The sequence below is a fragment of the Haliotis cracherodii genome, unplaced genomic scaffold, assembly GCF_022045235.1.
Source record: "Haliotis cracherodii isolate W230 unplaced genomic scaffold, xgHalCrac1.p SCAF_10, whole genome shotgun sequence".
NCBI lineage: Eukaryota > Metazoa > Mollusca > Gastropoda > Lepetellida > Haliotidae > Haliotis > Haliotis cracherodii.
The window spans coordinates 45,005,804-45,022,195 of NW_027266265.1; the positions used below are offsets into that span (position 1 = coordinate 45,005,804).

At 41.5% G+C, this 16,392-nt stretch overlaps 1 protein-coding gene across 1 annotated transcript in view; it reads left to right on the forward strand.

The window, feature by feature from the left end:
* Positions 1 to 14,495, forward strand: part of LOC139454420 (tRNA-specific adenosine deaminase 1-like) — a 36,300-nt gene extending 21,805 nt beyond the window's left edge. Inside the window, exons 9-10 of the mRNA XM_071236112.1 lie at positions 10,489 to 10,575; positions 13,989 to 14,495. Coding sequence (XP_071092213.1) covers positions 10,489 to 10,575; positions 13,989 to 14,145 — 244 coding nt within the window. The 3' untranslated portion in view covers positions 14,146 to 14,495. The remainder of the gene's footprint in view (positions 1 to 10,488; positions 10,576 to 13,988) is intronic.
* Positions 14,496 to 16,392: the final 1,897 nt, after the last annotated feature.

Genomic DNA, 16,392 nt, shown 5'->3' on the forward strand with positions numbered 1-16,392 from the left:
TTTGTTTTTGAAATTTGATTGTTTGGTTGTTTAGCTGGAGAATTGGGGAGGCGGGTTTCATGTTTTTATGTTTGAATACTATTCCTGTTGTTTTTTCTGAGTTAAGGGAGAAGCCCCATTTGTCAGCCCATTGTTGTATTTTATTAAGAGATTTTTGGAGTAAATTTTGGGCCATATTAATACTTTTTGTGCGGATCCAGAGGGCTCCATCATCCGCGAATTTGGATGTGTTTACTTTAGGGGATAGGCCCTCGAAGAGATCGTTTATCATTATATTAAAGAGTGTGGGGCTGAGGATACTGCCCTGGGGAGTGCCATTTTCTAGGGGACACTGGTCCGATAGAGTATGGTCTATCCCCACTGTTATTTTACGTTCGTTTAGAAAGTCCTGAATGTAGTTTATTATTTGTCCTTTTAGTCCTATTTTTTTAAGTTTTTGTATTAGCCCGTTGTGCCAAACCATGTCGAATGCTTTGGAGAAATCCAGAAAGATGCCTGTTGTGTATTGTTTGTTGAGTTGTCCCGTCTTTATGTCCTGTTCTAGTCGGGCGAGATTATCTAAGGTTGAGCGGCCAGGAGTGAAACCGCTTTGATCTGTGTTTATGATGTTATTTTGAGTTAAGTAGTGTTGTAGTCTATTTTTGGCCATAGATTCCATTACTTTACATAGGTTTGAGGTTAGGGATATTGGTCTATAAGAATTTGCCTGGTTAGTTGGTTTATCGGGTTTAGGGATAGGGATGACTAGTGCCTGTTTCCAGGGAGTTGGTACCTGTCCGTTTTGATAGATTAGGTTATATAGTTTAAGTAGTGCCTGGAGTAGGTTGGGGGGGAGTTTTTTGATTATTTGGTAGGATGTTAGGTCTAGTCCTGGGGCAGTTCCCTTTTTCCTATTTTGGAGTACGTACTGGAGTTCTTCCATTGAGTAAGGTTGGTTTATTTCGAGGTTATCATTATTTGGTTCTTTAGTAGGTTTGGCTTCTGCTTTAAGTTTTTGTTGGAATTTTTCGCTGAAGTTATTGTTGCTGCTTATGGCCGAGAAGTGGTTTGCTAGGTTATTTGCCTTTTCGGTAGGGTTGGTTGAATTGTTTATGTTGGGTGTTTTTTTGTGACGTTTTAAGCCTCTAATGGCGTGGATTTTTCGCCAGACTGTTCTGGCATCTGTGCGATTATTTACTCCTTCACAAAATAATTTCCAATCTTTGGTTTTAGCTATTTTGACTAGTTTTTGGACCTTGTGGTTTAGTTCGTGAGCTACCGTTATATGGTTATGGTCGCGTTTGGCTCTATTGAAGGCTGTTTTACGTTTGCGTCTAGTTTGTTCTATTTCCTCGTTCCACCATGGTACCGAGGGTTTGCCTACGTTATTTGTTTTATAAGGTATTGATGCTTTGGCTGCGTTAATTATGTAGTCTGTTAGGGTTTTGCAGTAGATTTCTGGGTCCTTATTTTCTAGTTTGGTTAGGTTGGCTTGGTTGCAGATATCCTGAAATTTGTCCCAGTTAGCTTGGTTATAGTTGAATTTTGGTTCTAGGTTTTCTGTTTGGGTAGGAACGTTTGTATTGCCTATGGTAATGTTTATAGGGAAGTGGTCACTACCTAGTGGGGCGTCGTGAACTTCCCATTGAGTACTTTGGGCCAGATCTGGGGTGCATATGGTTAGGTCGATAGCCGACATTTTATGGTTTTTCTTATCGTATCTAGTTGGTTGGTTATTGTTTAGGAGTACAAGGTTATTTGTTTCTATCCATTCAGAGATTAGTTTGCCATGATTATCTATTTTTTCATCTATGCTCCAGGTGGGGTGGTGAGCGTTAAAGTCTCCTAGGAATATAGTTGATTTATTGCTTATTTGCAGTAATTTGTTTAGGTCCTCAGCTTGAATTTTTTGTTCTGCCCAGTGGTATACGTTAATGATGTTTATTTTTTGGTTTTTGAGAGTTATTTGGATGCCGTTTGCTTCTAGGTTTGGTGTGTTTATTTTGATTTCTTCATAGTTAATGTCTTCTCTGATTAGTATTATTAATCCTCCTGCGGCTCTAGCGGTTTTAGGTTTGGCTCGGTCTGTTCTAACTGAGTTGTAGTTTGGTAGAGTAAATTTAGATTTTTTTGAGAATTTGGTTTCTTGGATACAGGCAATGTGCGGACCCTTATCTTGTTTAAATTTTGCTTTTAGTTCGTGGCCGTGGGAATTTAGTCCATTGGCATTCCACTGAAATATGTTTAGGCCTTCCATTATTTGGGCTTTTAGTGTTTGGAGGTTAGGTTTTGATTTAGGCTAGGGGTTTTTACTTGGTTGAGGTAGGGCTAACTAATTCGAGGCCTATGCTGAAGAATTCGAAGGTAAGGGTTGTCAGTTTAAGCTTATTTGCTACGGTATAGAAAGCTTTAGTGCTAGCGTTTGGGTTTATTTCCTTTAGCATGTATGCGAGAAGGATGGTTAAGTTGTTTAGTTTGTTGTTTGACATTTGCTGAGGCCTGTGTTTAAAGGTTTTGGTTTTTTGGGGGGTTGAGAGAGTTATTTCGTTTATGTCTTCCTCGGTTGTGCATTCATATTCTTCTGTGTTGTTAAGTTTAGTTTCCTCACATTCCATGGGGGTGGTTTGCGTGCGTGCTTGTGTTTGTGGTCTGGATGTGGTTTCCTTACTGTCTAGGTTTTCGGGTTGTGATTGCTTGGGATCGGTTGTTGTTGCCATAGCGGCTGTGGTTTGTATGGTGCCGGGTTGGGTTGTGGCGGGCGTATTGTTGCTTGTTTTGCGTGCAGGTGTGGATGTTGTGAATGTGCTAGTGGAGGGTTGTGGGATGGACGTGTGGTGGATGTGTGTTTTGGGTGCTGGATGTACTCTTTGCAGGATGCCATCCCATGCCGAGTTTAAGTGTGGGGTGTTGTTTGGTTGTGGTGTGGGTAGCAGAGGTTGTTTTGTATGCTGTGCTTGTCTTTTTGTTTGGAGTTTGGCCGTGTCGATATTGATGTGTTTGTTGGCCTGTTGTGTGAGGGTGTGTCTATGAGGGCAGTGGTTGGATAGTGAGGAATGTTGTATGCTTTTACAGTGTATGCACCAGGGTGTGCATGTCCCTGGGCAGTCAGTTTGGGCGCATTTCCTGCATTTAGTTTTTTGGAATTTACATTCATTGGCTGTGTGGTTGTATTGGAGACAGTTAGAGCATTGTTTAACTTGTTTTATGTATGGTTTGACTTCTAATTTAGTGGTTGCTCCGAAGGAGATAAATTTAGGTGCTTCTGGATATTTAGCTGATTTTTGGAAATTGATTATGACTATTGGTGTGTTTGAGATTTTACCGTTTCTATTTGAAGTTATTCTTCGGGTGCTAGTTATTTTAGGTTGGGGGTACATATCTTGGTTATCGTTAGCGTCTTGTGCGTACATGTCTAAGTCTTCGTTGTTTTCTTTAGGATTTACTCTGATTACGCCCCTAGTGAATAGCTGCCAGTTTGGGGTTTGATGAGTTACTGTGTATTGGAAGATTTGGGTGATTTTTTTGGCTGCGTTTAGGGAGTCCTGGTCTGGGAAAATTATTTGGAAACCTTTGTTAGCCTCTTTAATTTTGTCGAAGTGAATTTTGTGCTGTTTGAACCAGATTCCTACTTTATTGGCTGTGAGACATTTAGAAAGGACGTTTATGGGGCCTGTAGCGCAAAAGTAAAGGGCGAATGTGGTGATGATGGATGCGGGCGACATGTTTGGTGGTGGTTGTGTGTTGGAACTGTCCAGCTTCCTTTTTTTGGTGTTTGTTGTGGGGATCGGCGATACGGCTGTTTTGGTGGGTGAAGCTACTGGTGATTTGGAGCCGAAACCGTCAGGTATGAGTGGGATGGATGTCCTCCCGGAAGTGTTGTGGGCTTCCGAAGGTGTGGGTGATTCTGTTTGGTGGATGTCTGCCTGGGTAGTGTTGCGGGAGTCGGACATGTTTTGCGGCTAGTGGGGTGAGGTGAGTGGATGTGTTGAGTGGGTTTGTGTGGAGTGAGTTGGTAGTGAGAGTGTGTTTTTAGGGAGTAGGTGGTGGGTACTGGTTGAGCAGGTTTGTTGAGATGTGTTTAGGTTTTTGAGATTGTTATTTAGGGGTTGTGGATTATCCTATTGTTTACCTATGAGGATTTTTAGTGTTTTTGTGGATTTGCGGGCTTGGGTGTGAGTAGATTTAAGAGAGAATGTGGGTGTGTGTTTTGATAATTACCTCCTCTGCTGGCTATCAGTGAAACTGTGCTGGCTTGGGAGGATTTGCTGGGTAAGGTTGGCTTGGTGGCTGGTTGGCTTGGGTGGCTTGGTAGGCTGGAGAGGTGTTGCTAGCTTGGAGTACAAACTGCGACTGTCAGTGTGGTTGGAAACTAACTAAGCTGTCACTACTCAATTAAGTAATTAACAGATAATTGAAAGTGATAATACCCACCTGACACTAATTGCCCTGTTAATCCCTAATCCACCATGAGTTGACATTGAGTTCATCTTGCTAATGAGCTGTTGTGAGCGTAACAAGATGATAAACATCAAAGGTGGGGCAGGCTTTGATCAAGTGTTCTGTAGAAGAGATTATGTCATTTGTTTAATGTTTATTTAGGATTAGCTACATCCCTTGATCCTACCAAGACCATACTTGAGATTATCAGACAGTTTTTCTGGATACAACCTGATGTCTCAACTGTATTGGATTCTGCCTTGTAGCAAACTATGTGTGTGACAAGGACTTTGACCACTCTGTGCAGATGCATAACAATGCACTTGGGGTATGATTCAATTGGGGTATGATTCAATTATGTCACACAAGTCAAAGATGGGTTCCACTGTATTTAGAAACAGACGATAGATGCAATACTGTGTAACTTTATAACAATCAAACGAGTATTCAAATAGGAATACACATATTTTTACAATGACCCTTGAAAAGTTCCAAAACCAAATAGAACTACTTAAATAATGATTACACTTGACCAATATATTTGGCAGTTTTTCCCGTTATTGTTAATCTTAATTAAAGATAGGATAAATGATAAAAATATGATAATGATTTTACTCATGACTAATCATGGGCAGATACAGCTTTTTTTACAGCTACAGTATTTATTGTCTTTGGTGGTAATTTATACAGAAATAAAGATTTATTTTCGAAATAAAAAGGGGGGTGCGCACCACAGCACCCCCCCTCTGTATCCGCCCATGCTATTGCCAGCAAGGTCCCCAAAATGTAATATACATAGTTTTTAGTCGATTGTTCAGGTGGTTCTTTTCAGTTGATTTTTTTGCATCAGTGTCTATTTTGGCCTACCAATTAATGGTAGATATTAATTATCAATAATAAGTGAGATAATTATTTTCAATGTGGCTCCCATTGCAACTGAAGCAAGGAACGATTCAAATTAAGCCTGATTCAGCTGCTACATTTATATGTTCTTGCTTCTCTAATCAGTAATTCAATCAGTTGTATAGTGACTTGATATTTGGTGAAAATATCTGTTGTATGAAATCCTAATGTTACTTACTTTTGTATTTGAGATGATATTTGTATTTGGTAGCCTAGTGGGTAATGCGTTCTCCGAAGCACTGGGTTCTGTTCCCCACATGGGTACTGTGTGAAAAGCCCATTTCTGGTGTCCCCGCAGATATATTGCTGGAATATTGCTAAAAGCTGTGTGAAACTATACTAACTTGCACACTCATTATATAATATTTTGAGATCACTTACATGACTTGTGTGATTGAAAGTTTTGATAATTATGAATACCGTATTCGACAGAATAAGCGCCCAGGCGCTCTCAAAATTTTGTGCTTTATGCTGGCAGCCTGAAATGTTAATGTACGACAAATATATTTTTCCAGAATGAAATTCCCCATAATTAAGGGTGCATATCACACACGAATGTGTATTATATGCAAATAAATAAGCGTTGTATACATTGATCAATTGGAAAGGGTGCTAATTGGGATTGTTAACTAGCCAATATATTAGCAAATATTCCCGTGGGCGCTTATTAGAGCGAGGCACTTATTACATCAAATACGGTAGTTCTGTTTTTATGTATAAGAACCTATTTTATGCAATTTGCATTGCCTTGTTTACCCTTCCTTATGTTTTGATGTAATGCAAACATTTGAGAAAAATTCAGGGGAGCCTGCCTTATGGCACTACAGGAATTGTTTTCAGAAGATCAATTACAATTTTGTATTTTCTGTAAAATTTACTGTTTGCTATGGCTTTTTTACATTGGTTAACATGGTTTGGTTAACAGTTGCTTGATAAACTGTCATTACCTTACTCATTGAGAAACCAACTTTTTACCCTTTGTCAATATATGTGTGTTTCTTATATTTTTAATAACAAGATTTTAAAGATGTTATAAATTGTTTCAGGCACCTGGATTTCACAATGACACCAGATCAGACAAATACAAAGGACTCTCAGGGTGATGAATAATCCTCCCCAGAACAACTAGCAGGTTCACCTCAGAAAGTGATGATTCTGAATGAATAATGCCACATCAGTGTGATTCTGTAGGTTGTTTTATTACGACATTAATCAAGTCTAAAGGAATTAATACCACAGCAGTGAGACTATGTTTATGTGGTGTACACTGACGCTGACTATACACATCTGAATGACTTTTGTGGTTTACTGCACAAACATAATTGACTTTAGATATTCTTCTCCCTTGAAATTCTTCTGAGATTTGACCGATTTGTTTATTTAGAAAATGGCATTGAAGCATCTGTTTCTGTTTTTGAATGTTCTTGCAAACACCTTTGGTTACTGAACCAATGAAATGTCATAAAATCAATAAATATGATTTGTTATCTTAACAACTTTTTTTGTTTTGCTTCTTTAAAGAAATATGATATTGATCATTCATAACATAGGTGCTAACATATATCAAATATACTAATGCCCTGAATGTTTTCCTACAATTAATACAGCTCACTGAATGAAGTTTTTAGTTCCATGTCAGTAGAAAAATTACATTGATATTTTTATGTACCGGTACTTTATTAGGTGTTTTCTGTGGATGCACCCATTTGGGTTAATGATATTCTGTTTCAAACTTCAATGAAACTCGTCTGTCAAGATGTAACAAGTACTGATACAGTTCCAAAATAATCTTTTAATCTCACCAGGAACAAATGCCCAAGTGAGCACATAGCCAATGACTTTCATTTGTTTTGTCAGAGTGAATATGGTGTTATGTCACTTTATGAGCAAAATTCCAACAATATAATGATGGGTGACACCAAGCAATGTACCGATGTGGTGAATCGAGCGCTTCAACCACAAGAAGCTAGAACAAACTGGGAATATGAAGATGAAATGTAAGGATACCATCATACCAGGACTGAATGCTTTTCATTTAATACGCTGAACATCTAAAATGAAATATATATGAATTTGAAAAATGTTTTCACCAAAAGTACCTGCCCATAGATCTCAACTTTAAGGGGATATTTACAACCCAAATAACACAGAATATACACTACAGCTATCTACTATGCCCAGGCTAACATTATTTACTAGGAGAAAGACATCTCGAAAAATTGCATCCGGATACCTGCCGGATACCTTCAGCAATGTTCAATTTTCATGGTTAGTTTCCAATATATTTTTAGGTGTTTCACACTTAATTGAACAAAATGCACCCCCCAAATTGTGACATGTTTTGGGAAACTCAGAATGAGGTATCCGGTGCCGGATCCCTGGACACCCAGATTGAGGTATCCGGTGAGGTATCCGGTGCCGGATACCCGGATTCCAGGTGACATACTTTCAGGTGAGGTGTCCATGCCGGATACCACAGATCTGGTATCCGGCAAGGTTTCTGCCACCGGATACCCGGACGCGTTTTGGGTAAGTGTCCGGTGGTATCCGGCAGGTATCCGGATACCGGAAACTGCATTTTTTTTGCTGTGGGTGTATTTAATGACAACTCCTAACAGCCTACAAATGAAAATGGGATCAGTTTAGTTTAGTTACTATATAAAACATTGAGAACTCAGGTAAGTTGATTTTGTCGGATCGAAAACTTGCAGGGCATCAACCCCCACCCTTGAACTTAAGTAATAAAATTTTTAAACTTATCCAAACTCACACTATGCATTTCTTCTTATTCTTTGATCCTGATGTGGAAACATCCTAGAACAAAGCTTCCAGCTTAAAAAAACACCAATAACAAACACATCTCATATGTCACCAAATCACCAGTGGGAACATGGATCACGCACCACTGCAATGACGTGCGGCACAACCCCTGCGATCTGATCACCTGACATATCCAGCACCCTCATTCTCAATTCTATCGCCTGAATGTCAAGACATCACTTTAACAGAAAATAGTTGTTTTGGGTTGTTGTGTTTTTCACAAGTTAAATCTAATAATAAAATGATATGGAGTCATCATGCCCCCTCTGCTCCGACTGCCATAGTTTTCCCCTCTCGATCCCCACCTCAGTTGTTGTGATTGTCGTGGGGTATGTGAGATTGCAACATGTTGTGAACAGTGTGCTAACTTGTCTGAATCAGGCTTCAAAACTTACCTTCGAAAGTGTTCCAAACGGTTAGCTGAACGTAGGTTAAAGGCATCTAAGGATTCAGAGCACGGTCCTTCCTCCGCGAAGAAACACAAGTGACTTGTATTCTCCCATGTGACTGCCTTCATCTTCTTGCAAGTAGAAAGGAAATAAATCTGCTAAATTGGTAGTTACATCGCTTTCCGAGGAGGAAGATTTGCTATCCGACTTGTTCTTTAATGCCGACATTCCTGCTCGTGAATGAACCACGTCCCTTGCACAGGGCGGCTCATTGTCTCCTACAGTCGTCCCGCTTTCAACTGATCACCGGACTGTACTGTCATCTGAGCCTTCCCCCTTATTTTGAAGATGGGGACCCAAAGTTGGAAAAGTCCAAACAGCCAGCAGAGGGGAATTGGGATCTGGCTACTGCGGCTCGTATTAATGAGATTCATGCCTGAGACGTTGGCAGAGTCCGTTTTGAACGTCATCAACATGGTAAAGTCTTTCTGGGGTTGTTCTGGGACTTCATTGCTAAGAATCAGCTCACAAGACAACCGGATCAACTATTTACCCTTCCACCCCTCTCATTGATATTGGGACTTGAAGACATGTCAGACCTCCCGTTGCCATTTGTTTAAATGGTGTCCCAATCTACTACCTGCTCACCTCTGTCTTGCGCATGTGATGTCTCAGTAATTGATTGAAGACCTGTGTGAAAAATGGGTATTGTCAATCGTTTCCTCATCTCATTCTTACCTTATTCAATCTCTACATGAGTTTGATAGGTTGAGGTGCCATGCTGGTCCGCCTTACGTCCTTGGTAGCGTATGTGTGAGGTCTGTCTTGTAGAACCAACTGGCCGGGGACGGGGTGTTTGTAACGAAACACCTCCTCCTATCCTGGGTGAGGTTGAAGTCATAAGCGGACAGGTATCTCTCTTGGTAGCACAAAGCAGGTTTTTGAAGTAACCCTTACACGAGTTTTCACTAATCCTTGTAAATCCCTCGTGATTAGTTCCAGCTTCCTCATGTACATCTCACGGTTGAGGTCCTAACAGGCATGGGTATCTGCGCCCCACCATGCAACCGTGGGATAAATGCATAGTGTGAGGATGAGATTAAAAAAATTCTAAATTTTCTAATAAATTGCATATTTACATAGTTAGCCTATCTCACACGCTAAATGCCCACCCAACCATCCCCACATCAGAGTTTCACCAGCCTGTATGCTCTAGATTGAGAATGAGGGTGCTGGATATGTCAGGTGATCAGATCGCAGTGGTGCGTGACCCATGATCACCGTGGTGATTTGGTGACGTATGAGATGTTTTGGGATGATTGGTGTTTTTTGAAGCTGGAAACTTTGTTCTAGGATGTTTCCTCATTAGGATTGAAGAATAAGAAGAAATGCATAGTGTGAGAAAGGATAAGTATATTTATAAGTATAAGATTTTTTTCCAGGATCAAACTTTTGAAATTGTCTCTAGTGTTTCTAGGTTTGTCCGCACCAAAGTGGTCCCCAAATAATTGAGTCTGGACCAGACAATCGAGTGATTGATATCATGATTATTGATCTAAGCAATTAGGATACTATGAGTGAGTGAGTGAGTTGGGTTTAACGCCGCTTTTAACAATATTCCAGTTATATCGGGGCGTGTCAGCTTAATGTGGGAGGAAAGCCCGAAGTGATGCAGGTCTCATATTTTTACCACTTCGGTGAAACCCACGAGCACGGGTATGGTGCTGACAAACCTAGAAACATAATTGGGGCGAACCGGGATTCAAACCCACAATCATAGGTTTCTGGCGTGTCGAAGGGACGCAACTCTGCACAGCGAATCGCGGTGCCTTAGACGACTGGGCCAGGATACTATGACATGCATCAAGCAAGCTGCGTGTGATATAACAGAAATCCTGTTCAAGGTGGTGTTAAACATCGCTTATTCCCCACACTGACTGACTCTGTTCTGCCTGTGCAGGTGTCTCGTCTGCAGCAAGGAATTGTTCCTGAGGTTCCAGTCTCTGATGGCAGCATCTCATACCACCTCGTCAATGTCATGTTTCAAGTAAGTGAAACTGCATATCTCATATCTGTTCCTATTGTCAACCTGTATGGCCAGGTGTGAAAGAAGCAGGTTCTTTGCCCTGTACATTTCAAATGAGAAACATGTTGTTTTTGTATTGTCAGTACAATTGTTTTCCTACAACAGTAACAAGACTGACCTACCCAGCAATACTCCATTAATTGATATGCCAATGTTGAATCCATTAGCCATTTTGCCTGTGTTTCATCGTTTATGAATCAATTGGTTCCAAAATAGTGAAATAACCCAGTAGTCATGTAGTGACCAAGTGACTAGGTGACCAAGTGACCAGGTGACCAAACACCAATGTTGCCTCAATGTCTGTGTGTGGCTTCCAGAACTTCATGCCTGCACGTCGTGGGATGAGAATGGCTGCCAAGTGGTGGAAACATTGACCTGATTTAGCTACCTTAAAGATTCTTCTTATAAAAGACTTGCTCAGAGGAGCTAACCCTATATTTTTATACTTATCCTGCATTAAGGTATTAAGGCCATCACAATGGCACATGGCCCGACCACAAGGAGCCTCTATGACAACAAGTGGCTATCCTTCGAGAGCTTTTGCTGGGGCACACAACAAGACCCCACGACTGCATCGCCTCAATTCCTGGTCGTGTTCATGCTCTATCTTCGCAACAAGCGTAGGCTCAGGGGTAATACTATCATGACCTACCTTGTGACACTCAACTCCGTCCTGGCAGTCTGGAAGATCGGCGCATGACAAAAATCCCGGAACTTGAGGCTCTGCTCCGCTCACTCAGGTCGGAAGACCAGAAGGCGAAATTTCATCCACCAGCTTGGGACTTGAACGTCATTCTGACCTTGCTGAGAGATGCGGCTTTCGAGCCACTGGATGCGGCGTTGTTCTACCATCTGCCGAAATTAAGTCAAGTCTTCCTCCTAGCACTCACTACAGACTGTGCTGGGACTTCATGGCCAGAACCCAGCTCCCAGGACAGCCCGATAGATCATTCCTCATCCCTCCCCTATCCTCGATTGTGGCGGCGCAAGATGCACAGTATGAGCGCTCTGTTGTTACATCCATCGTCCAAGGAATGCCATAGACAACGACACCACCTCTTTATACCAGTATCTGCGACCTCGCGAGCGGATCAACACCATCACGCTTGTCCTCTGGCTACGAGCCATCATTCTCCCCGCCTACGAGGCCGCGGGATTGAATCCCCCAAGCTCCAATAACCCGGTTGAAACCCGGAGGGTCGCTTCCACCATGGTGCTAAACAGCAACTGCTCTCTACATGCCATCAAACACAATCGTCGCCAGCCACTACCTGCAAGACATTGCATTGAAGGATGTGCTAGGCCCACACAGTTTGGTCTGTTAGTAGTGGCCAAACAGGTCCCCACTACTAAACGCCATTGACCTCGCCTCCAGTCCCGAGCCGGCCTCTCAACTTCTCCTGGCTTAAATGCCCTGGAGTAGAAGGTTCATGCCCCACCTGCATACGGATTGGTACACCAGTACAACTTCAACTTGAGTAGGGTCATCATCTGTTGTATGACACACTGCATACCTGACTCTTGGTTCCCATCCATGAAATGGTCATTGATGCCGACCATACAGCAGAGGATTGGCTGAGGGAACAGAGTTCTGAGATAAAAGTCCATGATGCCTTCTGACGATGCCTTCCGATGTCCAGACTCCAGAGTAATGTGAGGATCCGTGATGTCACTTCCTTTGGGAACCCCTACAAGCAAAGATCTTTACACACCTCCTTTCTCTGTCAAGAACAAGCAGTATTATGCATTAAGGAGTAATGCAGGATAAGTATACAAATATAAAAAATATCTAGGATTTTACTAGTTCTCTAGTCCTCTGAGTTTGTAGCTAATCCCGCTCTACACATATTTTTTTACCATATATCGCTGTCTATAAGGCGACCCCACTGTATGAGCCTTCAAAATCGATGCTAATTTATATATACTGTCAGTAAAGCAATCCGGAATGAAGCACATCACCAGCACATACACAATCCCTACATTTGCAATAAACATGTGTTTGGAGAAAAAACATCAAGATGGCCTATGCCCAGAAAAAGATTTACAGCGTAGCATTCCAGCGAAGCAGATGATAACAAGTGAGTTAGTGAGGGAGTATGGTTTTACGCCACTTTTAGAAATATTCCAGCAATATCATGGTGGGGGGACACCAGTAATGGGCTTCACACATTGTACCCATGTTGGGAATTGAACCAGGGTCTTCGGTGTGACGAGCGAACGCTATAACCACCAGGCTACCCGACCGCCCCGGATGATAACAAACTTGGTCAATACAAATTTGAAATTTGAGATAAAACGTCACTAGACATAATGATTTACTGTTTTAAATTACACAGCGATATGCAGTACCATGTTTACTTTTTCTGAAGTTTGTAGCAAAATGGAAGCACATCACATCACGTCACATCTTTCACAGTCCATACAAGATATTGCATATGCTTTTCATCCGTTCATGTTAGACAAGTCTACACATTTCATAAACAAATGTCAAAGAATGGTTACGGTTCATTAAGAAAGTATCCTAATACGTGAACATCTACTTGTTTTTGCGTAGTTATCCTTTGTTTACATTGGTTGTACGGCTCCACGTGCTGTCATCCAAGCCCAACAGAGAGCTAGCGATACAGTCACTTTGTATAAATATATATTGTCATGCAACTCACTGTCGCAGTTGTAGTAGCATATCTATATACTTATGCAAAACAATATGTAAAGCGCCCCCAAATACTTGCATTAGTCCGTTCTATACTGATTTCTGAAAAAGCGCGTTTGTTTACAAACAAGAGAAAAGTCCGGTCACGTGATATGCAAATTAGCCTGTGGCAGTGGTGTTATGCTGAGTCACCTCTGCGCAGAAGTGTGAACAATACTCACTCACTCATAGTACCCATTGGTTTGTCTAACCAGATCTTATTATTAACAAACCATAGAGACATAGCTGGAATATTGCTGACTGTGGAATGCAACAAACAAACCTGATTAGCAGTACAGGTATTCTTGGTGATACAGTGTATGACCCATTCACTCACAGATGCACTAGACCTGTGAAGATCTGAGGTAGAATAGGTCTTCAGCAACCCATGCTTGCTGAAGACTGTGCTTGTCATAAGAGACTACTAACGGGATTGGGTGGTCAGGCTCGCTGACTTGGTTGATGCATGGCATTGTATCCCAAATGCCTAGATCGATGCTCATGATATCAATCACTGGATTGTCTGGTCCAAACTCGATTATTTACAGACCATTGTCATATAGCTGGAATATTGCCGAGTGTGGCGTTAAACAACAAACCAACCAACCAGCCAAAGCAGCTTAATACCAAACAAACAAACAAACAAATAAACAAACAAACAAACTGATGTACTGTTTTACAGAGACATGTCCTGGGCCGGGCTCACCTACCACCAGTGCAAGTCCATGGCCACTGACTACAACGATGCATGGGCATGTCTCAGAACTCAGCAGTTTTCAACATGGATACGAAAAGATAGGACTCTTCTGGACTTTTCATTGTCAGACACAAGTGTTTGATATTGAGCCGACAGTGTTTTACTAACATTCCCCCTCCTTTGGGATACTGGGATTCTGGTGAGAATTGGACCACTGTTACTTATGCTTGTTGTAAGAGGCAAATAAATTGGATCTTGCAGTCAAGATCTGTGACTTGATTGACTGTCATCTAACGCGAACTGAAGATGCACTGATCAATCACTGGTTTATCTGAATTGATTATTTACAGGCCACCATGACAAACCTGGAATATTGCTGACATCGGCATTTAACAACATTCACTCACTATATGAATATTCCGGGGTAGAATAGGTCTTCAGCAACCCATGCTTGCTGTAAAAGGTGACTATACTTGTCGTAAGAGGCGACCAACGGGATCGGGTGGTCAGACTCGCTGACTTGGTTGATGCACGTCATCGATCCCATTTGCATGGATTGATGCTCATGACATCAAACACTGAATTGTCTGGTCCAGACTCAATTATTTTCAGGCCGCCGTCATATAGCTGGAATATTGCGGAGTGCGGCGTTAAACAACAAATCAACCAACCAACCACTATATGAATAAAATCATGTCTATTGTTATGGTTTTGGTAGTTTCTTGTTTTCTGTTGTGTTGGTATGTGTTGGTATGTGATGGGAGAAATATTGCCCCAGTTCTTCCTGAGGAATGCTGAGTTTAATTGAGTTCTTTCATACTACTATGGTCAATGTCTGTTAGCCTTTGAGTAGTATAGGTAGCACTGGGTGTTGATCTTAAGCTTTTGGCACAGGTACTACAGAAATGTGTTCCAGGTACACAGATGCACCCTAGCATGGCAACATTAACAGCGCTAAAGTCATGATAGTGATATATTAGGTAAACAGCACATTTCCAACATATTGCTGTTCAAAGTATATTGAGACCCATGAAGATCAGGGGTACAATAAGTCTTCAGCAACCAATACTTGTCATAAGAGGCAACTAATGGGATCGGGTGGTCAGGCTCACTGACTTGGTTAATGCATGTCAGCGTATCCCAATTGCCTTGATTGATGCCCATGATGTCAATCACTGGATTGTCTGGTCCAGACTCGATTACGTACAGACCACTGTCATATAGCTGGAATATTGCTGAGTGTGGAGTTAAACAACAAACCAACCAACAAGTCAAAGCAGCTTATTACCAAACAAACAAACAATGTATACTGAGTGAGTTTTTAATGATAAATTAACATGCTATGTGGTCATTTTCTCATATTTTCAGAGTTCTAAATTGGGCATATTTGCATGTTGGATTACTTCCAGAATCGTTTGGTATCAGAATGTCATATATCATATTTTGTTGTTTCATTATTATGTTAAGATGAGTTCAACAGTATTTGCCATCGACTCAATTTAAGATTTACTGCTGTCAAGTGTTATGTATGTGGTGTGAGATTCACATATCTGAGACATAAAGTGTCAAATTCGTGGTATTCTATGAATTTGCTACGAGTAGAGACAATAACGAAGGCCATCAAGAAAGAGCAAAGTGCAAATGAAATTGTGCAAATTACTGTTGACATTTAAACTCACCAGAAAGAACTATTTTCAAACCTTTCAGAGTGGAAGGCCTTGAGTTCGATCCCCAGCCCCATCATACCAAAAGACATTAAAAGATATTCAAGATTCCAATATCATTCCCCAGACCCTCATTATCGAATGGTTTGTGGCCAAATTGTCCCTCAAATTGGGACTACCGCCTCCGTGGTCTTGTGGTAGAGCGTCCGCCCGGAGAGCGGAAGGTCCAGGGTTCGATCCCGGGCCGCGTCATACCAAAAGACGTTAAAAGATGGTACTTGTTGTTACCCTGTCTGGTGCTTGGCATTAAGGGGCTAAAACAAGGACTGGTCGACTCAGAGTCCGTAAACTGTGTCTGAGTGGGGTATTCATGTTAAACTTCGGCATGGTATCTCAGTGGTCTAGCACTATAAATCGCCATCAGTCCGGACTAGTACAAGCAGCCACACACACACACACACGTGCATGCACGTCGCTATATAAGTGCAATATTCTTGGACACGACGTTAAAACTCAATTTCACCTCATCTCATCCCACCTGTTCCATGGTTGTGAGAGTCATGTGGTGTTCTGATGAATTGGATCAAAGTTCATACCACCTGGTGCTGCTCCAGAGAATGCTTACTATCAACTGCCACATATTGTGGGGGGAAAAACCGTGCTGTATTTACTGTATTAAAAGTCCTGCTCCAATACAGCGAAAACAAAAAGCAGAAACACAATCA